Below are 26,506 nucleotides of genomic sequence, written 5' to 3'. Positions count from 1 at the left end.
CCAAAAGCATGTGTTTCTAGGTTTTCAGTATAATCCTTCCTTCACTATAACTCTTACTCCAATGTCAGTTAACTTTATTTAGATAGCTGTCTACTTGATAAGGAGATCCTTGAGGTTAGAGTGCCTTGCCCAAAATAAGAACAGCAAGTGGATGGATGGGTGGGAAGATGGTTGGATGGATGGATGGATGGATAGATGAATAGTTTTTAAAAATGCACCTGTGAGGTCTTAATGACGTCCGCAAAGTCTTGAATGCTGTAATATTTCTTATTAAAAAGAAAGCAGGGGATCCCTGGGTGGCGCAGTGGTTTAGCGCCTGTCTTTGGCCCAGGGCGCGATCCTGGAGACCCGGGATCGAATCCCACGTCAGGCTCCTGATGCATGGAGCCTGCTTCTCCCTCTGCCTGTGTCTCTGCCTCTCTCTCTCTCTGTGACTATCATAAATAAATAAAAATTTTAAAAAAATAAAAAGAAAAAGAAAGCAATCTTTCTCTTAACAGTTCGCACAGGAAATCCAGTTAATGGTTCAGGCATTCCTTTACTTTTTCCATTGAGTCCTCTAAGTCCATGCTGAGCTCACCTAGGATATTCATCCAAGAGTGTCTTCTCTGGTCTTTTTCCTTTCTTCTCCTTTCACCGTAACCTTGTGCACTTTCTCTCTCTCTCTCTCTCTCTCTCTCTCTCTCTCTCCCCACACACCATCCCTCTCTGGGTCCTAGAGTAGTATGATCTAATCTTTATTGTCATTTCTGGCTGGGGAAGCCTTCTTTAGGTCTTTTACATGATTTTGAATAAGCATATACAAGTCAAAGGAACAATATATATTTAGCTCACTAATAGAGCGTCACTTTGACCGGCCAGGCTAGCAAAGGTCTATGCTTATTTAATCTGTTAAAAAAAATTACTCTCTAGGAGTTCATGCTGACTGCAGTGTTCAGAGACAGGGAGGATAGGATGTGGGAAAGACAGAAGTCCAATTATATAAATTAAATACAAATTTAATCTATTTTAATGATTTAATAATATGGTAGAAATGCATTAATCCAAAAAAGAAAAGCAATGATAATAGAAAGTGATGTGGTTGGGTAAAGAATAATAATAATAATAACAACAACATTATTATTGTCTATAGCCACAGTCTTCTTGGAGTTTTGGAAAAGGAGAAGAAGTACCCTGACTTATACTTGGGACCTTATTGAATGGGAAGAAGAGGAGGTAAGATGTTAGGAAACCAGGGGGCAGGAAAACTGGAATAACATGATGTGGAAAATTATTCACTGTCCTTAACATCCAAGCTGGAAGCAACTAAATAGCATTTAGGTTTTCATTTGATGTTTTTTACTAACGAGATTTCTATTTCATGAAGTTAAGCGAAATCATTGATGAAGTAATGGAATTTTTTTTCAAAGCACTTCCACAATGTTTCCTAAAATTACAGTAGTGGAAAATTGTGTTGATGAAAATAGAGTTTAGGGTTTATTTAGAAAATAATTTGCATTTTATTTTTTTAAAGTTATTTCTTTTCCAAGACTTGTTTTAAAAGTAGGCCAAAATCCAGGAATTTTGTTCCAACTCCTGGGTGATTTTTTTTTTTTTTTCATTTATGTCTACCTAATAGGTAGGTAACTTTAGCTTCTCTTACAGGAAACACTTCGTCCCCAGTTTGAAGCCAAGTATTACAAGATGGAGAGAGTGAATCCCATCAGTGGAAAACCTGAGCCACATCAGCCTTCCTCAGACAAAATCACTCGTCTTCTTGTTTCTATCTCAGGAATATTCTTCATGGTAAAGTACAAACATCAATTTCAGAATGTCCTGGCATTCTGCATTTAAAAGGAAGTTCTAAAAAAAAATAAAAATAAAAAATAAAGGAAATTCTAATATCATCTCATTGTGTGACCCTCAGGGTCAAACCATATCCAGTTCAGTACCTTCAACACATACTATTAAACAAAATTAAAATCATGGAAAGCTATGGAGTGATTACAAAGAGAGTTTGGGCATATCTTTAAATAAAACACTCTTTGGAAGAAACAAAAATTATCTAAGGTAAAATGGAAATTCTATGAGTTTGCCCTGATTAATTAAAACTAAGCATTCCACTTAAAAGTGGAAATCTGAACAGTTTAAATCTTGTACTATGTATTTTGGCTCTCATGTGACTCAATTCCTTAAAGGAAAAAAATTGATTTTTTTCATCCTTTCTTGGAAAAATAAATTCCTTTCACTCCGGGGAGTGTGTGGGGCAGTATATTGGTCTAGGGTATTGCTTTTGTTTTGTGAATTATGCAAAATACGGACGTCTTCTCTGGTCTTCCATATTGCAGATTTCTTTGGTGATCACTGCAGTGTTTGCTGTTGTGGTCTATCGCCTGGTTGTCATGGAACAGTTTGCATCATTCAAGTGGAATTTCATCAAACAACACTGGCAGTTTGCAACATCAGCTGCTGCTGTCTGTATCAATTTTGTAATCATCATGGCACTGAATCTTGTAAGTGTTGACAGTTTTCAAAAGGTGAAAAGGCATGGGTAGGGGAGAGGTCTGTGCTTCCTTCATGCTTGGATTGTATTTCTAGGAAGCCAAATGAGCCCAACCCACATTTTCATCAATGACAACCTAGTTTAGTGAAAAAAAAGTCATCTATGTGGTTTGGATGATGGATTTTATTTAAATTAAAATCAATAACAGTTGTATTGTCTTCCTTGTCCTTTGAGTTTATAGTCTTGGTTAGTGAAAACTTCTATTCATTGAGGGTCTAGTGTGTGCTAGTAAAAGTGCTATGCTCTTTTCATTCAATTAAGGGATTTTTTTGATCCAAAAATTATTTCAAAAAACTGAACCTCAGTGGAGAATCTGTTACAAAGGTATAAGAAAATCTCTTTGAAATAGAAGGTTTGTTACTTCCACGGCCTCCTGTGAAATAGAAAATAGCTACTCCATTTTCTTTCTCTAGGTCTAAGCATTTTTCTCCTTCCTTTCTTCCTGCCTGCCTTCCTCCCTCATTCCCTCCTTCCTTCCATCCTTTCTCTTCCTCTTTCTTTCTTTCTTTCTTTCTTTCTTTCTTTCTTTCTTTCTTTCTGCATTTTGAAACTATGAGGAATAACAATAAAATGTTAACAACGGTCATCTCTCAGTAGTCGGATAATATTTGATTTAGTGTAACTTTTTTTTTTTTTGGTCTTTTCAAATGTTTATCTCTATGTAGGCTTTGATTTATACTCAGAAAAGAATAACCTTTATTTTTAAAAAAATTCTACTATGATGTAAAATTTGGAATAAGTTAGAAATGGAATGTACTTTATTTTTACTTTATATATGAGTCACCCATAAAACCACAGCCACCTAGGTAGCAGCTTTGACTCACTTTTTAAATTCGGTCTTTCACCAGGTAGAGAAAAGGTTTCCCAGTGGCCCAGCGGCATTCCAGAACGTGTGCGGGCACGTATGCACACACTCACTATTCCTCTGTGTGCGCCCTGCCCTCCTAATACTGCCCAGACTCTCATCACTTTGTGATGCCAGTTCCTCAACTTGGTGTCCTGATAAAAAGCAGTGGACATTGGACACAGGCAAAGCAAAGATTCACACTCAATCTGTGTGATCTCACCATACCACATAACATCTCTGAATTCTAATCTTTGGCGTTTCAAATACCAACATTTTATTTTTTCCCTTTCTTTTCATCTTTAAATCATAGAGTTTATGTATTAATCTTCAATATTCATTGGTATAGAAATGCCAAGGATCTTTTCTATGGGCTTTCTAAATTCTTCGGACCACACCTGCAGTGATTTATTCATAATTTTTCACCTTTTTTGTTTAATTGTTGCTTATTACCCTTTCACACATGTTTAAGTACTTGGAGTTGTCTGTAGAAATAGAATCACATCTAAGATGTTGTATTATGTCTTTTGATTAAATATAAGAAAATTTGAAATATTTAATTTGTTCATGCAAAAATCATACCAGTGTGCTGATTTGCAGTCTTACTTTTTTAAATGTATTTTCATCTTTCTGAAGTTTACTATTTTTATCTCTTTTAGTTTTGAATTATAAAATCAGTACATTGTTATCATGTAAAGTACTGACACGATGAAAACAGTACAAATATCAAGAAAAGTCACTATTTTCTACCTAAAATGCCTCTCATGTCCCTTCCTATCATAAACTAACTGTACCCATTGGAGGCAATCATTGTTAATGGTTTCATGTCTATTTATTCCCCTCACCATCAATTATTAGTGCCTTCAAAAGAGTACGCTGTGTTCCTGTGTCTGACAGTTTGTTCCAAAGACCTACTGGTCTTCAAAAACGTCTTGAGTGAATTAATGAACTGGCCTAATATTCTTGAAGATGGAAAGGATTTCACAGACGGGGAAAAAATGAAGAAGCCGAATGTGTGTCATTAACTTTTGCTTGGGAAGGCAAGCATGACAACACTGGGAACAGAGCCTCCAGGCCCAGGATCCAGTCCTCGAGTCCTACCCAGTGGAATAACTATCTTTTCATTAGACTGAAGAACTTGTCACGATCAGAACCTGCAATTGAGTAAAATGGGAGCTTTCACCTTCATGTATTTTCCTTACAAAAGGAGTCTTTCTGTTTTCACCGATAGTGCAAAAAAAATCAAAATCTGGCTGAAGTTTCCCTTGATGTACCCGATTCCAATGTCCTATTATTCCAGTTGCTTCTTAGTCACCAGGCCCTTAAACTCTGACTCTGCTCCATGTCCAGCCCCCTCCTCAGTTACCACCCATCCCCTAGAATCACGGTGAACCCACATACATACAGCCTTCTCTCTCATAAGCTTCAGATACAGCTTCTTCTCACTAAATCTGTATATGTAATGAGGCTCAAGATATTTTTTCTTCCAAAGTACTGGTTTGTACAGATAACAGAGGCTGAACTAGATGAGGTGAATCTCTTAGGGGTAGAAATAAAGCCTCTGAGGCAGATGAGGATAGTATTATTTTTGTGATAAGGACAATCCTGAGGGGGCATCTGGGTGGCTCAGCGGTTGAGCATCTGCCTTCGGCTCAGGCCATGACCCCAGGGTCCTGGGATCGAGTCCCACATTGGGCTCCCCTTGTGGAGCCTGCTTCTCCCTCCGCCTGTGTCTCTGCTTCTTTCTGCCTGTCTCACGAATTTATTTATTTAATAAAATCTTAAAAAATATATTTTGAGGTCCTCACAATCCCATAAGAGCCTATGTAACTTCCTAGCGCTGTAACTCATCCGTGCTTCCTGAAAGAAGACATGACTGATTTTCTTTTTTCTAAATATTTATTTCTACTCGTTGGGAATTTTGACAGAAACATTTAGATATTGTTGGAAGTAGATTCAGCCACAAAACTTCTACTTTGCCCTTGCAACTAATTTAGGAAAATATTTTTAAATGGCTTTTAGCGTAAAGGAGATAAACTACCCAACCAACTCAACAACTGTGGAAAGAATGTTATATTCCTCAGATTTAATCAGTGTAAAACCTAAATGTCCTTCTGAATTTATGTATCTCTTCCTACTCAGGATGTTGAGGCACTTCACAGATCATTAAACAGCCCGTCTGATTTATCTGAACCCACAGGATTAATTTAAGATCTTAATCAAATAAACATAAATTAAAACCATTAATATCAAAATGCCAACTCTTTAAAAAAAATTATACCACCAAAAAGATTGACGTAGGATACCAAATGCTACCTCTTGCTATTTTCAGACCAACACTAAATAGCAACACATAAAAATGTGTTTTTTGTTTCTTAATAGCTAGACTTTGGGATTTCTGTGCTACCATATTCTCCAGATGACGGTTTGGCCTCAATCAAAATATTCTGCTAATCTAATATGCTTTTCAGCCGTCATCCATATGCATGAAGTCATGAAATATAGCATGGCAAAATAGTTTCAACCAGTCAAATGAGTTTTTAAATCAGGAACTTTAAATATTTAAGGTACACAGCCATGAATTTTAAGTCATCCATGCATTTCTTTTGTTTCTTTCATCACAAGTGCCTGTTGTGAATTTTGCTCCTATGACGTCTCTCTGACCCATTCCCTCTTCCCCATTCTCACTTCTACTTCCTTACTTCAGCTACTTGGCATTTCTAGCTTGAACTGTTGCAGTAGCCTTCTCACCGGTTAGTCTTCCTATCTTTCTCAACTCTTCTCATCTCCCTTGCATGCTGCTCTTAGGAGGACCTTGCTGGGGCGCCTGGGTGGCTCAGTCAGTTAAGCGTCTGACTCCTGATTTGGGCTCTGGTCATGATCTCAGGGTCATGGGATCCAGCCCCCAGTCAGGCTCTGCACTCAGTGGGGCGTCTGCTTGAGATTCTCTCCTTCTCCCTCTGCCCCTCCCTCTCGTGCTCTCTCTCTCTTTCAAAAATATATATTTGTTTAGTTTGTTCATGTCTATATCCATGCTTTCTAGAAACTCAGAAAGGTAGATTATTGGGAAAGATCAGTCTATCTTTGATTCTGAAAAACTCTGTTTTGAGCTCATTTTTACAGCACAAGTTAGGCTGTAAGGCTCTGATGCAGAGATGAAGAGCACTAAATCAAGCGTACCCCTTCCCCTGGTTGGAAGGAAAGGGTTGGAAAGGGTTGGAAGGAAAGGTTGCCCTTTCCCTGCTTTTTCCATTCTAAATTTTCCCCCAAAGGATTTCTGTGTAACACCCCAAACAAAGCATCAGTGGGAAGATGATGACTTCTCAGCTCAGAATGAATTCTAAAGACCTTCCCATGGATTACCAGGCCCTGAAAACCTGTTTTCCTCTGAGGTCTCTCTCTCTCATCTCTTACAACCTTGCTCCTTTACTGCCACCCCTCCTGATCCTCCACTTGCCTTATTTTTCATGAAATGCATCGAGCACATCCCGCCACAGGGCTTTTGCACTTACTGTTTCTGCGTCTCCAAGGTACTTAGCTCACATCTCTTCTTGGCTCCCTCTGTCGCTTCGTGCATGAGCTCTAGGCTCAAATGCTACCCTCTCAGGAGGCTCATCTGACTATACTATAAAATAATACTCTGTGCCCACCGCGCTTCTCTGTGCACACAGCCCGCTGTATTTTCCCTTTTCTGACCAAGTACACAACTCACTTGTCTCTAACCACTGGAATTTAAGGTTCGTTAAAGTAGAGGCTGTGTCTGTCTGTTCACATTGGCTCATTAGAAATTCCAAATATTTTTATGTAATTAAAATCTATGACTAAGAGAATTTCAGCTTCCTGAATGCAGGAGTGAGTGATGTTTAAAAGCATAGGTTCTCTAACATGAGATCTATATATATAATGTACATACACAGTGTAGTGACCCCAAGGGTGCCTGAGCCCCCCTCTCATTCTCTCCTCCCCCAAATACATATCAATTTTCCGCCCTACACACACACAGCCCATGATTGCTGTCATACACCATATAGTGTATATATCTAAATCATGGTTTCTTGCTGCACTTTGTGGTTTTGGAGTTAACAAGTCAGTGTGCATGGGTTGAGTTTGTAGTTCATCATCGTGGTGGTGCCAGTTAGCTAACTTCTGGGCCTTAGATGATGCAGCTTCTTGGGTGCCCCAGAAAGCTTTCCAAGAGCAATATTTCCAGGGGTGATACAGCATTTTTGGTGTGATTTATAACACTCTTTCAAAGGATATTACAATCCACTGGGGGCATCAGCTGTAGATATTCCCATCTCAGGTTTGCAGACAGGCTCTGTGTGCTAAGTATTAAGACAAAAATCTGAAATGGTTTCTGTGACAAGGCATAGGATAAATGGTACAAGAGACCCAACATCAGAAATCCTGACTTTGCTATTAGTTTAATAGTGTCGCCTTAGGCAAGGTACCCGAAGTTTGAAACAGTGGTTTCCTGTTCTGTAAAATGGGGATAATTATACCTATGTGATAAAATTGTCGTAAGGACTAAATTAAATAATAGTGTATATATATAATGCACCGCTTGCTATCTGCCAAATACTTGGAATAGCAGTTATTTAAGTAAAACCTTCTTTCATTCTCCATGAGGGCACTCAGTTTGGTGCTGGAAGTGCAGAACTACTTGTTCATCTATCCTATTATACTCCTTGGAGCCCCTTCTGCAATCATGTTACGTAATAAATAGGGCATGGCAAAAAAAAAAATTAAAAACAAAAATAAAATAGGGCATGGCAAAGAACGTGTCACAGCCAAGACAATTCCGGTGCTCATGAATCCAAGGCAATCTTTGTTCTGCAGTCTGAAAGTGGCAGTTTGTATGTATAGTTAAAAATAAAAACAAGAGCAACAACAAAACTGCACGAGAGGTGGAATGATATTATTCATACTCAAATAATCTCTTTGTCTCAAGATAACTCTCCGGAGGAAAGGGTAGGTTTAAATCATGGCTCAGATGAATAATCACAATAGTTGTATGGAAAGAACCGTTAGGGAAGGTGAACAATTTTTAGAATGTCCAGATACCTACCTTTCAATTTTGCGTGCCAACAGGTAGAGTACTGGAATTTCTAATAGAAAGAATAATTTGTTGAATTAGGGGATTAGTTATATTTACGTGTACACGTAACATATACGCACAAACACATACTACCCTTCTGTCTGTAGCAAATGTGTTTTCCCAACTAGGTTAACTTGGAATTTTGTGCAATATGTCTCCTTTACTTAAGTCTGCACAAGTGGTAGGCTGAGTAGTAGGGGCAGGGGGGAAGGTGGAGAATGTTATCGTAAAAATAACATGTATGTGACTTACTTATGGATTCAACAGGTTTGACTTACGGTCTGGTTTTAAATAACCACCAAACCAAAGTTGTTCTTTAGGAATGCGGACTAGCACCCTATGTTTGTGTTAGTTTGGAAAATTCCTTGTCAATAGTAAAGAATTCAACCTCCCACTCAGCCTTCCAGTATGGTAAAAAGTACGTATAATTGAGTGACTCAATCCCACGTCAGCCATTGACCAGTTGAATGACTTTGGTTACAAAAGGTTTCAAGTTTCTTAAAGTCCCATTTCCTTGGTTTGTAAAGTGGAAATAAAGATAATTCTCCCCAAAAGGCTTCCTGTTACCGAAATCAAGTGTGTCTGCGTATATACAGACACGTAATCATAGCAGGTTTACATCACACGCATTTAGTGTGTGTATATTTGCAAAGCACCACGCAGTAGGTTTTAAAACATGTTCCACTTGATTAAAAATGTAGCCGTTTTGTGGAATACACTCTAGATGTTTCCTTGAGCAGTGTAAATAGCCTTTTCTAGAAGACAAGAATAACATTCACTATTTGCTCTCTCATTATAGGCTTATGAAAAAATTGCTTACCTTCTCACCAACCTCGGTAAGTCCTTTGTTTTAACTTCACTCCTTAGGAAAAGAATAACATGTGGGCGTATCAGTCGGAGGCTGCTTGGTGTACTTTAGCATTTCGAATGTCAACTTCAGTTTTGTGAATTGTCAATCAAAAGGAAAGACATGCATGGGAAGTTGGAGCATATTGCACACCTATAGAGAGGCAGTGTGTTGCTACAAAATCTCCTTCCTACGACTTACTAGCAAACCTACCTCTCCCTACATGGGAGGGATTTTCTTTCCCTACCTTTTCAGTTCTTTGGGTTTTTCCCCCACTATTTATTTTTGTTGAAATATTATACTACATGTACACAACTTAAAAGGCAAAAGAGTATAATTAAGGACACAGTCAGTTAAGCCTCCCACTCTTGGTTTCAGCTCAGGTCATACCTCAAGGTCCTAGGATCAAGCCCCGAGTCAGGCTCCATGCTCAGCGTGGAGTCTGCTTGAAATTCTCTCCCTTTCTCTCTGCCCCTCCCACTTGTGTGTGTGCTCTCTCTCTCTCTTAAATAAGAAAGTAAAATATTAAAAAAAAGAAATTTATAATTAAAACCAGTACTTGCCACATTACCCATTCTTATTTTCCACTTTCCTGAGAGATTACTTTTTTTTTTTAATTTTAGCAATTTCTTTTCTTATTTCCTACCCTGTTTCTAAATAACATATTTCTCTGACATTCTTGGACTTTCCAGGTTTGGGAAGCTATTGCCTTAGGTTTAAAACATTCCCTGTAGTGTTCTTTCCCTGCATGGTTTCCCATTCATCACTTGATATACACACACTGTCTCTCCCCCTTCCAAGTAGTTCTGTTCAACAGATTTGAAATTTTAGCCAAATTAATAATTAGCATTTACATCATTCTTTCTATATAACTACTTTTATATGTAAGGCACGATGTGTCTATGATTGTTTCCTTTCTTATGAAATCTTTATATTTTCATGAAATGAATAATAGCACTTTTTTCTTTAATTTTCAGCATAGTTTCTTAATTTATCCCAAACTTTCCATCTCAATTCTGAATGGTCTCTAAATATGTAAAGCCATCAGGTTTCCTACTTATTTTGTTTTCTTAGAGTTACCCGTCCTGAACCCATGTTCACTCCACTCTCAAGAGCCTACCCTCCCTGTGGTCAGCAGCATCTATGCTTCCTCTCTCCCACGTGCTGAGTGGTATCAGTTGGATACCACTCTTTGGACCCTTCTGTCTTCTTTTGTCTTGGCTTAATTCCTTTTTTTTTTTTTCTTTTTGCCTGAAAAGTAAATTTCTTGAGACCTTATGTGTCTGAAAATGTCTTTTTTCTATCATCAAACTTGATTTTTTCGTCTCTCCATTCGGAAGACAAGCAGAGCTATTTGAGCAGTGATCTTTTATTGTTGGAAAACTCATCAGATGCCAGGCACTGTGCTAGACACCCTGCATTCATTATTTTGTTCTACTGACATCACAATTCTATGACAGTAGGATCCCTATATTATGAATTAGAAAATGAAGATAATTAAGTTAAATATGTAGAATTTAAACCCAAATGTGGCAGCGTCCACTTGCTTATGGTGGAATAACTGTATCACTAGACTCTTGCTCCCCCTATCATGTATTTACAAGTAATAACAAAAGGAACATCGTGTAGAGGCAAGAACAAGCTCCTAGGTCATGCTCTGGAAATAAGTGGTCATATCACTTGGAAATTACATGACTATGAGCAACTTTTCTTTTTTCATTCTTCCTTTTCCTCCGTCCCCCATTCCCCCACCACTATTTCCTTCTCTTCCTTTGGTTCTTCCTCTGTTTTTTGTCTTTTTGAGTCTCAGATTTTGTTATTGGTAAAATGAGAATAACAGTTCCTATTTCACTGTTGTAGGTTGGCTGCCCAACATGTGACAACTGTTCAATAAATGGGAATGATCTGTTGCATTGTTCTTAAATCCTCTGAGCTACAGTTTCTTCAGCAGGATAATTATTCACTTGAACTAGATTGTCTGAAAGCTTTCTTCTAGCTCTGATTCTTTATATTTGTTTGCTTTTAAAGTATTTTATACCAAGGATGAAAGCAACCTAAGGGAGTGATTTGGAGGATCATAATAGTAGGAAATAGAACAGTTATTTGTGTTAAGTACCAGGAGAACCAAAGTTTGCACTTGATATATGATTTTTCCATCTATAACTCATGAGAGAATGCCTATGGATTCGTAACTATTAAATTAATAATGAATGGACTGTATTAATTTAAATTTACAAAAATATTAATATATTGTTTATTTCTTAATTTTTAATATATTGTTTAAAATAATGTGTATATAGATATAAATACATATTTTAAATATTTGAATATAGGTACATATAAATATATATGGCATTGTATTCTGTGTAATTTTAGACTGTGCAAATTTGTGCTTCAAATTAGAAATTAAGTTTTTCCTCCTGGAAAAGGTCACACATTTTTTATTTAAAAGATCTTTTAAACTTTATGTTTCTTGATTTATTTTTAACCGCATATTTTACTTTCAAAAGTCATAAAAAAACAAAGTTTCAGTTCTATCACATTTTTTATATGAGAAGAAATATATAATATTTGATCCAAAGTGATGTGTTTTCTTTTCAGCTTGGTTTTATGGTCCAAATAACAAATCATTTATAATAATGAACTATCTATAATATGAATTATCTATAAAAATTGAGCATGGATTCCAAGAAACAAATTAAGCCAACTGATGAAAAGAGTTTCAACTGTGTCAGAGGTCAATTCAGGAACAAAATAAAATAGTTATTTCAAGATAATAGTAATAAAATCAGATGTTGCCATGTTAATATTAGGCAAACCAGAATTTAATATATCTTTGAGTGAGAAAGAAAGATAAGTCATTCTGATAAACAGTCTGTCAGGTCAGTATAATAGTCATGATTTCTATACATCTTTTTATAAACCTTCAAAATATAGAAAGCAAACATGATAGAAAAAAAAAAAAGTTGGCAAATCTACACTCAAATATAAGCCAGGATATAAAATACTTGAATATCATAACTAACAAGCTTTTCTTTAAATATATATAAACTGGGATCCCTGGGTGGCGCAGCGGTTTGGCGCCTGCCTTTGGCCCAGGGCGCGATCCTGGAGACCCGGGATCGAATCCCACATCGGGCTCCCGGTGCATGGAGCCTGCTTCTCCCTCTGCCTGTGTCTCTGCCTCTCTCTCTCTATCTGTGTGTGACTATCATAAATAAATAAAAATTAAAAAAAAATCCCAATATAAATATATATAAACTGTATGCTCAACAAAAAATATATGTATTCTTTCAAAACACTTAATACATAGACAAAATATATCCAAGTAATTTGACCACAAATGAAACTGCAACTTTGTTGCTCCAAAGCAGAAATCACAAAGGAACGTTTTTGGATCATGATGCAGGAAAATTAGAAATGGAGATTCCCCTCCCCCCCCAAAAAAAAGGACACAATTTTTTAAAAATCCATATTCTCATTTCCAAAAAAAAGTTTTGTGCTAAATTTACACAGTGTTTAGAATGAAACAATCGTGAAAACAAAACCTACCAAAACCTTGGGGAAATGTGGGCTCTCCTGGCTGCTGTCACCAGTGCCCACCCACTAGCAGCGTTGGGGATGCCCCGCAGACCCCTGTGATTTCTGGCACCTATTCTAGTCGGGCTTGAAATCCCCAGGACCTATTCCTAATCTGTGACTGGATCATGCACACAGTCTGGCCCATCTTTTCCTCAAAATCAGATCCCATCTGTTTTCTATCTTTCTAGAATTCGTAATGGCATGAAAGTATGTATCAACTGTGCATACAGATCCTCTACCATTATTTGGGTCCTGGGTGGAAGCAGAGGTTGCAGTCCACATGGCCATCTTAATTCAGTCTCTTGCATCATTTCGTTTTGTTTAAAGAGTCATAGAAATATAGGATGTGAGAGTAGACAGGTTCTTGAAATCATCTTGTCTGAACTCCTTGTTCCATAAATGTTAAAACTGGTTGCAAAAAAATGTAAAGAAATCTACCTGGCATTACCAGAAAATTAGCTATAGAATCGAGACAGGAGCTTAGCTCCTATGACTAAGTTTGGCCTTTATTCTTTTTTCCATTCTACTTCAGTCTGCACAGAATATCCCACTCCTCAACTCTGTGAACAATGTAGGTCCCTCTTAAAGCATAGACAGTTTGAGTGAAGGACTGAGCCAACCATCCAAGTATATGGTGACTTCCAAATGACAATGGCAAGCAGAATCCCAAAAATCTTTATATATTATTAATAACAGGCATCCTAGAATTCAGACACACAGACTACCTCGTAGAACTAGTATTTGTCCATATTTCTTTTTGTTCACCTCCTCTATGTGAACTCATCCCGTTTTTCTTTTAGAATATCCTCGAACAGAATCTGAGTGGGAAAACAGCTTTGCTTTGAAGATGTTTCTCTTCCAGTTTGTTAATTTAAATAGTTCTATCTTCTATATTGCTTTCTTTTTGGGAAGGTAAGTCAACTTTATGTACATTATCTTTTCAGAGTAAAGAAAGACTGCCAAGGGTTCCATTGCCGATTTGTTAACAGAGATGGCGAATTCTTGTCCCCTGCCTTGGAAAAGTGCTAGTCAGTCTTCACATGCATTTTCCATCAAAAGACTTCTCAGTACAGTGCTTCCAGCTGCAACTACCAATTAAAGTTGGCATAAAAAAATAAATAAAACCTATGTACTATGTTTGGGTTGGATTATGATCATCCAATCCTCAGTAATGGTGTGTTAAATAAGAAAGTGATTTTTGTATATCCTCAGGTTATAGCTCCTTAGTGTGGAAATTTCTCCTACTTATCATGTTAACATTTTTTGCTGTCTTTGCTGCACAGTATGAAAAAGAAGCATATTAAACTATGCTTAACACTCCAGCAGTGCCATGGAAACATACTAAAGCTAAAACCATTTTAAACTAAACAATCGGGCACATTACATTAATATTCATTAGCTAGGTCAGCAACACATTAAAGACCTACAGGTGAAAGTGGAAATTTTTCCTTTGGTTAGTTTGTCTGTACTTTCTCTCCCCCAGCATTGAATTCACACACCACTTTTTCCTCCTTAAGTCAGGTACTTTGATGTGTCAGCGTGGCCTAGGTCTGCAGTTTGGGGACAGGATGCCCCAGCGAACATTTATATCTACCTACACATGCACTTGCTGTGATACATTAGTAAATGTTCTTTGGCCAACCCCACATAAATGCTAATGAATTAAAATGGCTTTTTACAGATTTGTAGGCCACCCGGGAAATTACAATAAACTTTTTAACCGGTGGAGACTGGAGGAAGTAAGTAACCTTGTAAGGGTGGATGTGGGACTGGGTGTGGACCGGGGCCAATGATGTAGGAGGGAAGCAGGTGGGAGGAGAGAGAGAGAGAGAGAGAAAGAGAGAGAGAAGGTGGGTACGTGGAATCTCAGGCATTTTTGGTAGAGAGTTCCTATGGGTTCAGAAATAAAGGAACTATGTCTTTCAAAAAAAAAAAAAAAAGTGTGAATTAAAAGGGTAAACCCCCAGATCCTGACCTTAGCTCTTTAATTTTCTGCCAAATCCATTTGCTCCATTCACAAAGCTCAGAAATTTAGCTCCAGGGATTTTTCACTTTGGGGGAATTATTATAATAAATATCGTGGGGTTTTGAACTTTTGAATATGTCAGATTTCATTTTAAACAGGGAAACTTCATCCAAAAGAAATCATATTTGAAACACCAATCTGTAGACAAATAGATCTGTATCTTCCAAGTCTCATAATTGTTTTTTTTTTAATTTATGGATTTATAATATGTATGTCATGGAAACAAAAGGTCTAGTATTGCTAGATCACAGGGTTGAGCATATTGTGTATTGTCACTGAGACTGACAAATTATCCCCCAAAATGCCAGCCCCTACCTGTAGTCTGTGAGCCTGCTTCCTCAGACTTCTGCCAACAGAAACATTTTTTTACCAATATAACATCTGAAGGAGATCTCCTTTTGATTTCAGCTCCTTGAATTATGAGTGAGATGGAGCATATTCTTCATATGTTTGTTAAATATTTTATATTTCCGTGTGTGTGTTCTATTCTTGCTCATTTCTACTAGACTATTTTTCTCTGTCCTAAAAATTTATAAACCTTATACTAACGTTAGGCTCTAATCTTTCAAATTTGCTGCAGGTAAGTTTCCCATCTTCTTGGATGTCTTAATTTTGTTTGGATACATTTTTTTAAACCCTATAGGATTTTTCAAGTAAAATATCACTGCTATTAATGATTTCAGGCATTTATATCATGCCCAAAAATGTATTTTTTTCATTTTAGATTTTTTTTAAAAAGCTCACACTTGTGAAGTGTGAACTTTTCACTTATATCTTTGGTGCATTAGAAGCTTATTTTTGAGTAAAAGGTAATCAAGATTCTCCCCCCCTTCAGTTGGCATCACATATTTAATTAATAATGTATTTTTTATCAGCAAAATAAGATTTCAAGATTTATCATCTTCTGCATCTTGAAATCATGTCTATGTCTGCACCCTGTCCATTCTCATTGGTCAGATTGCTTATTGCTTCTGTAGTTCAAAATTGTTTTAATTATTCTAATGTAAAATCCAATTTAGTATATGGTAATATTAATAGAAGGTCATAATTTAGAGAGAGGCTAAGAAAAGATTCACTGAGAAAACAAATATTTCCAGTCTCTAAAAAGTTCCCCCCAAACTCAGGGTGTCCTCATTGATGTTGTCTCCCTAGAGCCTTCTAGTTGATTGGAATACATGGAGAAAGCCCCCCAACTTCCTAAATACAACATGCTTTACATCACAGAAAACTGGGCTTACCTGCTAACCTCGTTACTTATTAATTCTTTGCCCTTAATTTAATCCCTCTGAATATCTGTTTCCTTGTCTCTAAGTTTAGCAGCAGTAATACTAGGTTGCAAAGTTGTTTATGGATAAGAGATAATTTGCATAACACAATTAGCACCACCTCTGGACTTTGGCAGGCACTCTATAAACTGTAGCTGATAGTTATCAATGCTCTATCTCCACAGCCACCTGGGTGTTATCCTCTTAGGTAAAAACAGATGAAGAGCTTCCATAATTTCAGACCTCCAGGAAGTCCCCAAATCAAACTTGCAGTTTTCACTCATGGCCTAGACTATATCTGCTAAAAAGCTTTTGTCTACCCAGATTGCACCCAGATTGCACCCAGATTGCACTCTTTATCGGGAGTATGCAACTGGGATTAGCAAGGAGAGTGTGGAGAACAAGGTGGCACAGGCAGATAGATCTGCATACTGATGCCATGTTAGAAATTGCTGTCGCCAGTAATTTTAATTGGATATTTTTACTCTGAAGTGTAAAATCATTAGAAGTCATGTTTCTTCTTTGGGAGTCCCAGGGAAATAATTCTGATGCTGTTATCCTAGGGAAATAAGTCTAATACTGGTGTCAGGATAAATGGTTCAGAACGATCCTACACACTTTCCACAGTATGTGTGGCATACATAAAGGGCGTATTATCCAACAAAAGATTATCTTTTTTTTTTGGAAAAGAATTAGTGAAATAAAAAATGTGGTTTTGTGATGGACCTTAGAAATTCTAGAAGTGTACACATAACAGAAGGTAAGAATTGACCCTCTGACTTCAATCCTACAATAAGCATTTACTGACACTCCATTCCAGGCCTCTGTTGGATAATATGGGGTATACAGATGAAGTCCCTTTCTTTTCCTGGTGGTGCTAATAGTCCCGAAGAAAAGAACATAACCACGCTACGTAACAAGTATTGTGTCTTTGGAGTCTTACAGTCTACACTCTAATTATGCCCCACCCAAAGGCACGCTTTTAGTACCTTAGTTTCAGTTTTTTCTTTTGTCAGTTGTGATAAGAGTAGCTATCTCGGTAGGATTGGTGATAGGTGGATAAAACTGGATCGTGCACGTAAAATACCTGGCACAAATAATAGTAGCCATTATAAAGAAAGCAAAAGGTACTGACATGCTAAAACATTGATGAACTAAAAAAAAACAAAAAAACAAAAAAACATTGATGAACTGACTACACTGACCTTTCCTCATACTGTACTGTATAATATCTCACATAAATATTTTATGTAAATCTATGTAAAAATAGTAACGATGATTAATATTTAATGAGAGCTTACTATATGCCAGCACATTCCAGCAATTGTTTTTACCTGCTCTACATAGATCAATGCAAAAATTCTGCTATTACACTCATCTTGAGGAAACAGAAGTTTCGACAGGTTATATAATTTGCCTACAATTATAGAAACACACTTATAAGCTGATGCAGTCGTCAGTTTGATTCAACCAACCTAGCATCAGAGTCCACACTTTGAAGACTGTGCTTTCCGGTCACCGCTGGGATAATAGCACACAGGCAAAATCAGGAACATCAAGGAAATTGATAAGAGCTTGCAGAATGATTGCTGACTCGCACGTGTAAATTGGATTTAGAGTAGACATACTTCATGTGAAAGGAGCATGGGTATCAGAATCTAGTAGTCCCATCTGCCCCTTCGCATCATTTACAACATGGAAATGCCAACACCCATCTTATGAGGTTCTCAGGAAGAGCCAATGACAAAAATACGTGAAGACGTCCAGCTATGGGTTGTCCACAGTCATACGATTTGGGGGGCTGCAGTGGGAATGAAAGCCTGGGTCTCCTGCCCACTCACCCATGCCCTTTTACTCATTCTAAGTAGCAGCTCTCTTATCGAATGAATTTTAGAGTATCAAAAGACTGGATCTTGCTCAAGGGAACTATTATTTGAGGAGGACAGACCCACAGAAGCTGTTGGATCCCTTTCTCCGCCCTATAAATCACAAAATCATGAAGGCTCAAATTAAACAAAACTGTAAATGGCCTGTCATCCGGCCTCCCCACTTTGGCCTGCGGTCGTGGAGAATGAGCCAATCACATGGTTCTGCAATGGTCTTTTTCCCTTTCCACATAGTAATATGCTTTGGTAAACCAGCCCTTCAAGGCAACAAACACATTTGGTAAGTAGGATTCATCTTTAGCCTTATGTACAGGAGCAGAAGACCAGGGTGCAGGAGACCAAGGCTCGGAATTCCCTACCGACAGTCAATATCCTATGACCTCGTACGCGTTACTTTACGTCTTCCAGTCTCTCTATAAAAATGAAGTTTCATCTCACAGCTGTGATCTAGGCCTATGCCTGGCCCTGTAGCTTAGTAATTACTGTGTCTCAGCCGTTCTGTGGAACCCATCTATCATCCATACGTGTCAGAGCTCAGGGGGGTCCTGAATTCATGCTAGAGAGAAGGGGCGTGCTTAATAGGAGAACTGAGACTTCTCTACACGATAAAAATTGCCACTGGCAAGCCCTCTCTCTGACTCAGTTTAGGGAGTTTTAAATTACTGGGCTGGAACCGGAAAACCAGGCTCTTCATGTCCTAATTATCTGTTCCCTTTGAAGTCCCACTGGTACCAATTTGACAGAAATAGAAACTGGATCAAAGCTATAGTGACTGTTGTTCTTATGAGCAGGACATGAACCCATTTCTAAAGAAACAGACCCACGCTCTCCTACCCAAGTATCTCCTGCAGTGCAAAGTTTTTAAGCAAAACACATCAGCTGTGATTTTCATTGTAATCGCATTTCTGTTTGTGGGGGTTTCTGGTTCTGACATTTATTGGACATCTGGAAAAGCAGAGGAGCACAGGGAAGGCAAAACGAGGATCATACTGACAAGCCATCTTGTGGCTTTTTTGTTTTTTCCAGAGGGAAAATTTTCATTTTTTTTCTTCAAATGTTTACTTAAATTCTAGTTAGTTAACCTTCAGTACAATGCTGGTTTCGGGAGAAGAATTCGGTGATTCATCACTTACATACAACACCCAGTGCTCATCATAACAAGTATCCTAATGCCCATCACCCATGTAGCCATCCCCCACCCACCTCCCTCCACCAACCCTCAGTTTTTTCACTATCTTTAAGGGTCTCTTATGGTTTTTTTCCCTCTCTTTTTATTCCCCCTCCCATATCTGTGGCGTGTTTCTATCACTTAAAAGCACATTCTAATATACGTAGATCTTCCCTTCCAGGATATAGAGCTTAACACCTGCCTCCTATCTTGAAGTCGGACTAGACCTAAGGACTCACTTCAGTAAAGAATAGGGAAAGGGACAAATGAGTAACTTTACAAATACCTGGTAAAGACCCTACCAACCAGCTGATGAAGATTAATGTCACCAGTGATGCTGTGTGGCTGCCATGTAACTTCCGAGGGGAAATAGTGAAAATGGCACTTTACGTCTGTAATCTCTGCCCATCGTCAAAGCACATAAGCCCAGTTTAGACACATGAAAACATCAGATGATGTTGGTTTCTCAGCTTTGACAAATATACGTTGGTAATGAAAGGGGCGATGGAGGGAATTGGCTGAAGCATGTATGGGCATTCTCTGCTCTTTCTCTGCAAATTTGCTATACTTTGAAAATTATTCTGAGTCCAAAACATTATTTATAAAGACCACATTATTAACACTTACATGTTTTTCCATCTCCCAGTTGTTAATAGATACACAGTATTCCACAGCACTCCTTAAATGGGATCATGCTTAGTACAGAGCTTGGCAGATAGTAAGTGCTCACTAAAAGTTAGATTCATTGTTATTGTTGTTAAAATTGTGATCAGTATTCCACCCTCATTACTGAAAATACCCCTATCTGGTGTCCTTATACATGCTATTTCTTCCTTATTTTTATTTTCCTTGTGCACTGCGATAGAGCAGCCTGGCTTTTAGAATTTGCTGTATGATCTGAGGGTGGGGACATGTAACCAACTGAGAGCAAGATCATTGTTCTTGTTCTGTTCCAGTGTCATCCCAGTGGCTGTTTGATAGACCTCTGCCTCCAGATGGGCGTCATCATGTTTTTGAAGCAAATATGGAACAACTTCATGGAACTGGGATACCCGTGAGCATTTTATTTTTAGACTTGCCTTGTATATAGCTACACACAAAAAAAGGACAGGTAGTGTGAAGAATTCTTAGGAATTGGGGCCTGGTAAGCAGACAGGTGTGGGTTCCATTCCTGCTCTGCTGCTCACTAAATGTGTGACTGTGTGTGAGTTTAGCCTTTCTGAGCCTCAGTTTTCACAGCTCTGAGAGGGGATCAGTGGCTCTCTGCTCCTCAAGAACACTTGTGAGGATTAAAGGAAGGAGTAGATGTCAAGCACATTAAAAGGCTTGTTGCTCTTCTTAAAGCACTGTTGACAGTACGTAGGTTCTTAAGGATAAAAGTGACTTTCTGGTTTCTTTTGGCCACCGAAAGACTGAGGTCATGGCTGTTTAACAAAGACAACCTCCATGTAGGCTCCCTCCCTGAAAAAAAAAACCAATAAAACAAAGATAAAATTCCAGATAGGGAGGTCTTGTACTCTTTATTACACAGAAAGAAAAAATAAGTCATTAGAACAGGATTGATTTCACAAAACAGTAGCATTCTCTTTTGTCCCTTTGGAAGGAGCTTAATGGTTGTGGAAGGCTGACGTGGAAGGGTGTTGAATGCCCACTTCTACATCTAATAAAATATATTACTCCTCCAAATACACTGAAATCAAGTTTATTTCAAACAATGTGTTGTGGAAGCTTTGAGGCTAGCCAAGGCCTAGCCAAGGTTGTTAGAAACATCACTATTTTGAGGAATTTCTTGACTATAGAAGAACTAGTTAATTGATGATACAGGTAGTTTAGGCTTAGTCATCTGACTATCCTGCGATTCCTCCTCCTTGCGGGCCTACGAATGGTGTCGCGACATTCCCGAGTAGAGACTTGAGGGCTGCGGAAGTGATATCCACCCTGCAATCTGCCGAAGAGTGTTGTGTTAAGTTGCAGGCAGTCTGAGAGCATGGACGATGACATGACTGGGACCTGGTTCACGTTCCTCCTCTGCCTCTTGCTAAAGATGATTATGATTTATTTGACCTATCTGTGACATTGTGGGGGATTTTTTTGTTTTTTAATTTAGAAAATAAGGGAGGAGATTACAGGAGATGCCCAGTGGTCTTTAAACCTTCAACAATAAATGACAGAACCGTTTTGTGAAGAGATTTTCATACTGATCCTCAATATTCAAAATGGATGAAAACCAATCTCTTATAAGTGGAGAGAGCAGAGGGATGGAGGATTGGGGAGCCCAGCCCATTGTCTGTATCCCTTCCTATCCCTGACTCAACTGTGTGAGGCTCAACAGATGTGGAAAAGTCATTTGAAAATAACTGAGATTAGGTAGCAAGTGGCCGCCACAGGATCTGATGTGCTGTGAATGCAAGAGCTTCATAAGCATATGAAAGGTGGTAGAGTGGTCATTATAGTATTAAGAATGATTCTTATTGTCATTGTCCAGGTGCTTGTGTCCATACCATGCACTTTGGGTAACACGTTTTCACCATGACCTTGGTCAGCTGGGACTATGTCTCTCAAATCCCAAATGTACCATGGTAAGGGACATCCTGTTGGTGTTTTTCCAAGTCCAGCAGGAGTGGACCAAAGCAATGATTTGGAAACTTTCAGAACACAGTTCTCTTTTTAAAAGTTAAACCTTATGCAGACTGTGGTAAATAAAACGGAACTAAGCGGGCCTCAATCCCAACACCCAGCCCCTTTTCCATCTTCATGAGGTCACAGAGGTAACCTCCATGGGACGTATACTGAAGAACCAATGACCTCAAGTTCTGGTCTGTGATGGTTCTTGCAACACCCACTGAGTTCTAGGTCCATGGTTAATTAATACTGAGAGTTAGGTGCACTGTGCGATTCACTTCATTCTAGAGGTAATTTTCATCTAACTCTTGAAATAACTGCCCAGGAGTCCCCACTATGGGATATTTCGGAGTCACATAATGTACAGACTCCCCTAAGCTCAGGAAATAGTGTTGTTTATTCCTTTCTAGGTCTTTTAAATGGACTCAGACACAGATCCATTGCCTGTAAACTATTGCTCACTACAGAAGCAGAATGGAATAGTTAATACGCAAGCCATTCATGTTCATAAACCCAGAGAGGTGAATATCAACTTACTAAAAGCCACACAACTAACACCTCACAGGGTGGAGCCTTTATCTCTTGAAACCTTATCTAGGGCTCAGTTATTTAGTGCAGGACATGATTTTACTCATGTTCAGAGAGCACAGCCCAGAAGATTTGAGGTTATGAGCAATGAAGGGCTCAGATCCAATCACAACAGGCAACACAGAAGTATTTATATAGGCTGGGGAGGTAGGGAGGGGAGGAATCATAGAAATGGGTATTTCTCTAATAAGTATAGGAAGCACCTAAGTGTATGGGGAGATTAATTCTCAGATACATTATGTAGATGTTTATAAGGTCTAGGAAGGCTGAGGCCTATCCTCTCATCCGGAACTTGGAAATGGAGACCATGTAAATATCTCCAGCACCCAGCAATGCTTAGTGGTATCTCTCTTTCCTTAATACACTATAAATTATTCACCATATAGTTAAATAAGGGCTCAAAAAGCCTTTGTCTGCTCTGTGATGTAGGTTGATCCAGAACTGGTGGTCACGACATAAAATCAAGCGGGGAATACAAGATGCGTCCATACCTCAGTGGGAAAATGATTGGAACCTGCAGCCCATGAATATTCATGGACTGATGGATGAGTATTTAGAAATGGGTAAGGAAGAAACTTCTACACAGGTATTTGGCCGTCTTGATACATTTTTGTTTGTTTGTTTTTACTTCATACGGGCTTTGATTCAAGAGAGAAAACCATCTCTCTCCTTTCCAACCCCAAGCATTCTAAAATACATCTATACCTTTATCTCAACATTACGAGGGAAGATATTAAACCAGTGTCCTTGGAAGACACAAAATCTGTCTTGTGTCAGCCATAACATTTGAGCAACGGGAAGGATTTTCCCACAGTAGAACACCTAGCTTTAGGGCAGATGTTTGAAAGGAACAAAATAAAGCACAACCCATCCCTATGCCAAAAACATGCCATCTTGTGCAAATAAAGCAATGATTATTTCTTACAATAAATAAACCTTTGCTCAGACCTGGCGAGAGTTTAGCTTCTTTGAGAAGCCCCATTATTTATATTAAGCAATGGAGGATTCTCACTCCAACTCTAAAATCTTTGTGTGCTGTCTTGCTATTTGCTTTTTCTCTGACCTATTCTCACCTTAAAAAGAAAGGATGAGATTAGGTGTCTGGAGTCCCTCGTAGAGCTAAGCATTTTTCTTCAAAGCCTCCTCTTTGACTTCTTTTTTCTTCACTCTTTCTTCATGCTGGAGAAAGCACATGGACTTTCAGCCCATTAAGATCAGAGTTTAAATGCAAGTTTTAACATTTTTTTTATATCCACCCTTTAGCAAGCTTACTGAACGCATATGAACTCTAGTTATCTCAACTGCAAAATATGATGAGCATATTTACCTTGTAGGGGTATTGGAAGGATTACAAGTGATTTATGTAAAGCACCTAATATGGCACAAAGAAAGCACTCAATAAATGGTATTGTTTATATTATTAATGTTGTGATGCTCTCTCTCTCCCTGGACAGTTTTGCAATTCGGTTTTACCACCATCTTTGTTGCGGCTTTTCCTCTGGCCCCTCTTTTGGCTTTGTTAAACAATATCATTGAGATCAGGCTGGATGCATACAAATTTGTCACCCAGTGGCGGAGGCCTCTTCCAGCTCGAGCAACTGACATAGGTAAGATTCAGGAATTAAATGGTTTTGGCATTGCTAAGGCCAAGAAGTGCCTTGATCTTAGCACCATGTGGGTTTCTATTGTTGGGGTCCCTTCCAAATTGAACAAGACTGAGCAGTTTGGGTCAACAAAATAATGAAATGGACACAACTCAGTTGAGAGTTATGTGTATACTAAACATACTATCTCACGAACTTGTTTATACCAAAAACTCATCTCCTATCCATCTTCCCATGTTAGTATAGTTCTGTCTCATTCTTTATAATTACTGCACAAATTTCTATTGCATGTTATATGACATTTCTAAAAAATCATCCCCTTAACTGAAGACACTTAGATCATTTCAGTTTTTTCTATTATAAACAATACTGAGGTGAACGTACATCTTCCTATGTACTTTGATCATTTCCTCAAGATAAACTCCTAGAATGGAACTCCTTTGTCAAAGGAGTTACTTTTTTTTTACATTTAAATTTTGATAATTTCTCAACGTGTTCTCCAGAAATATCGTGCCAATTTATATTTCCATCAGGTAATAAGGGTTCTTTTTTTTTTTTTTTATACTGTTTTGTCCTCAATAATCTGAGGAGGGAAAATGATATCTTGCTTTATTTCCTTGCATTTTTTATAATTATGAGATTAAATACATTTGTATTTCTTCTTTACTGTTTATGACCTTTGGCTATTATATCTGATTTGGTAATCTTTATCTCTGTTTACAATATTAACCTTTGATATATATTCAGATGCTGGTTTTTAATCTTTTACTCTATCATGAGTAAGGTTTTAGTGTGTATATAATCACACTGATATATCTGTCTTACAGTTATTATTTATGACATTCTTAGAATGTCCTTTAGAACTCTCGATTTTTCACTGTGTTTTAGTTGTTTTATATTTTAGATATGTGTGTGTTGTTTGGTTATCTGTTGGCATTTTAGGATTTTATTTAAATTGTTGATCTAACTGGAATTTGTTGTTAACAAAGGGGCTGAAATTAAGACCCAGCTTGTTTTCCTTCTAAAGGGTACAAAAAATTTATTAAATATTCCATCTTTTTTTAAACTTGTTTGAATTATCTCTATTTTATGAATCTATATGTAAACTTAGTTATATTTCTAGAATCCCCATTTGTCCCTTTGATCAGACTACTTATTATTGGTATACTGTTTTACTAAACTATAGCTCTGAAACAGAGATTCTAAGTATGTGAAAAAAATTCATAATTCCCCTCTTCTTTTTTGGAGAATTTTCTGGCTATTATTGCAAAGTTGCCTTTTCAGTTAATTTTACTCATATATATGCTCCACAGCCAACAAAGCTGATTAAAATATTCTAATCTATAGAGATTTAATGCTATTCAACTTGAGTTCCCATTTTTTAAAACGTCTAAAATTATTATTGCTATTTAATTTAGACATGTTTATTATGTCATTATTAAAATAATATAAACACATTAAAGAAAATCTACAGAATAAATCAAAGAGGAAAAATTCAAACTCCCTTTCCAGCTTTAGCTAGTGTTTATTGCATTTTCCAATGCAAAAATTATTATTTTTTTAAACATCAACTTTGACTGTAATCGATAGTATGTGGATACCGTATACAATTTCAGAAGGTTTTTCTTATACCTGTATGCCAGGCTGGAAAAGTCAACTAGTGATTTCCATATCTTGACATCAAGCTTTTACATTTTTATATTTTCAATGTAAAAAATTCTTGAAACAATTCCTGATGATATTTTAATTTTCAGATCTCCCTTCATGGGTTCTATCTTCTGTCTAGGGAAAAGTATTCAGTAGATGTCTAATGTGTAGGGAAATAAAGTAAATAATGGACAGAGCTGTAGCCCCCAAATAAGTAAAACATTCTTTCCAAAGACTATCCACTCGGTTTTAATTATTTTTTTCCATTTCATCCCCTATCTCCACTCTTTCTCCTACTAGGTATCTGGTATGGCATTCTTGAAGGAATTGGTATATTGGCTGTGATCACCAATGCATTTGTAATTGCTATTACATCTGATTACATCCCACGTTTTGTCTATGAATATAAATATGGCCCCTGTGCAAGTCGTTTTGAATATGGTGAAAAGTAAGGTTGAAATTTACACATTTTTCTGATACATTTTATTTTTGTGATTGAAGTGGGAACTCATTGGGAAGTTTTGTTCTGTGACCATTACGGGCAGTGTTTTTGATCATTGTACTTACCGTGTGCTTATTGGAGGAAATCAAGCGGATAAAAAGGGCGACAGTGCTTTTTAATCAAATAATTTTAGAGTCTCTCTGTGTTTTTACTTGGAAATGCATCACTGGCATCCAAATATTAAAAGCATTATAATGTATTTAGAAGTTAAGTTCAGAGCTGGAAGAGACATTAGAAATCATGCAGTTCAATCTTCTGATTATATAGATGGGAAAACGGAGGCCT

The 26,506-nt window shown here is 37.7% G+C and overlaps 1 protein-coding gene across 6 annotated transcripts in view; it reads left to right on the top strand.

Annotated features, from left to right (window-relative positions):
• ANO3 (anoctamin 3) overlaps window positions 1-26,506 on the top strand; it is a 373,740-nt gene that overhangs the window by 335,491 nt on the left and 11,743 nt on the right. For all 6 annotated transcript variants that reach the window (XM_077866168.1, XM_077866167.1, XM_077866169.1 and 3 more), the window contains 10 exons: window positions 1,133-1,215; window positions 1,645-1,785; window positions 2,328-2,492; window positions 9,284-9,320; window positions 13,714-13,825; window positions 14,595-14,652; window positions 20,215-20,312; window positions 22,898-23,031; window positions 23,923-24,075; window positions 26,020-26,167. In XM_077866168.1, coding sequence (XP_077722294.1) covers window positions 1,133-1,215; window positions 1,645-1,785; window positions 2,328-2,492; window positions 9,284-9,320; window positions 13,714-13,825; window positions 14,595-14,652; window positions 20,215-20,312; window positions 22,898-23,031; window positions 23,923-24,075; window positions 26,020-26,167 — 1,129 coding nt within the window. The remainder of the gene's footprint in view (window positions 1-1,132; window positions 1,216-1,644; window positions 1,786-2,327; window positions 2,493-9,283; window positions 9,321-13,713; window positions 13,826-14,594; window positions 14,653-20,214; window positions 20,313-22,897; window positions 23,032-23,922; window positions 24,076-26,019; window positions 26,168-26,506) is intronic.

The sequence above is a fragment of the Canis aureus genome, chromosome 23 (assembly GCF_053574225.1).
Source record: "Canis aureus isolate CA01 chromosome 23, VMU_Caureus_v.1.0, whole genome shotgun sequence".
Lineage (NCBI taxonomy): Eukaryota > Metazoa > Chordata > Mammalia > Carnivora > Canidae > Canis > Canis aureus.
The sequence above is the reverse complement of the archived record's forward strand: the minus strand, read 5'-3'. Positions and strand labels throughout refer to the sequence as shown.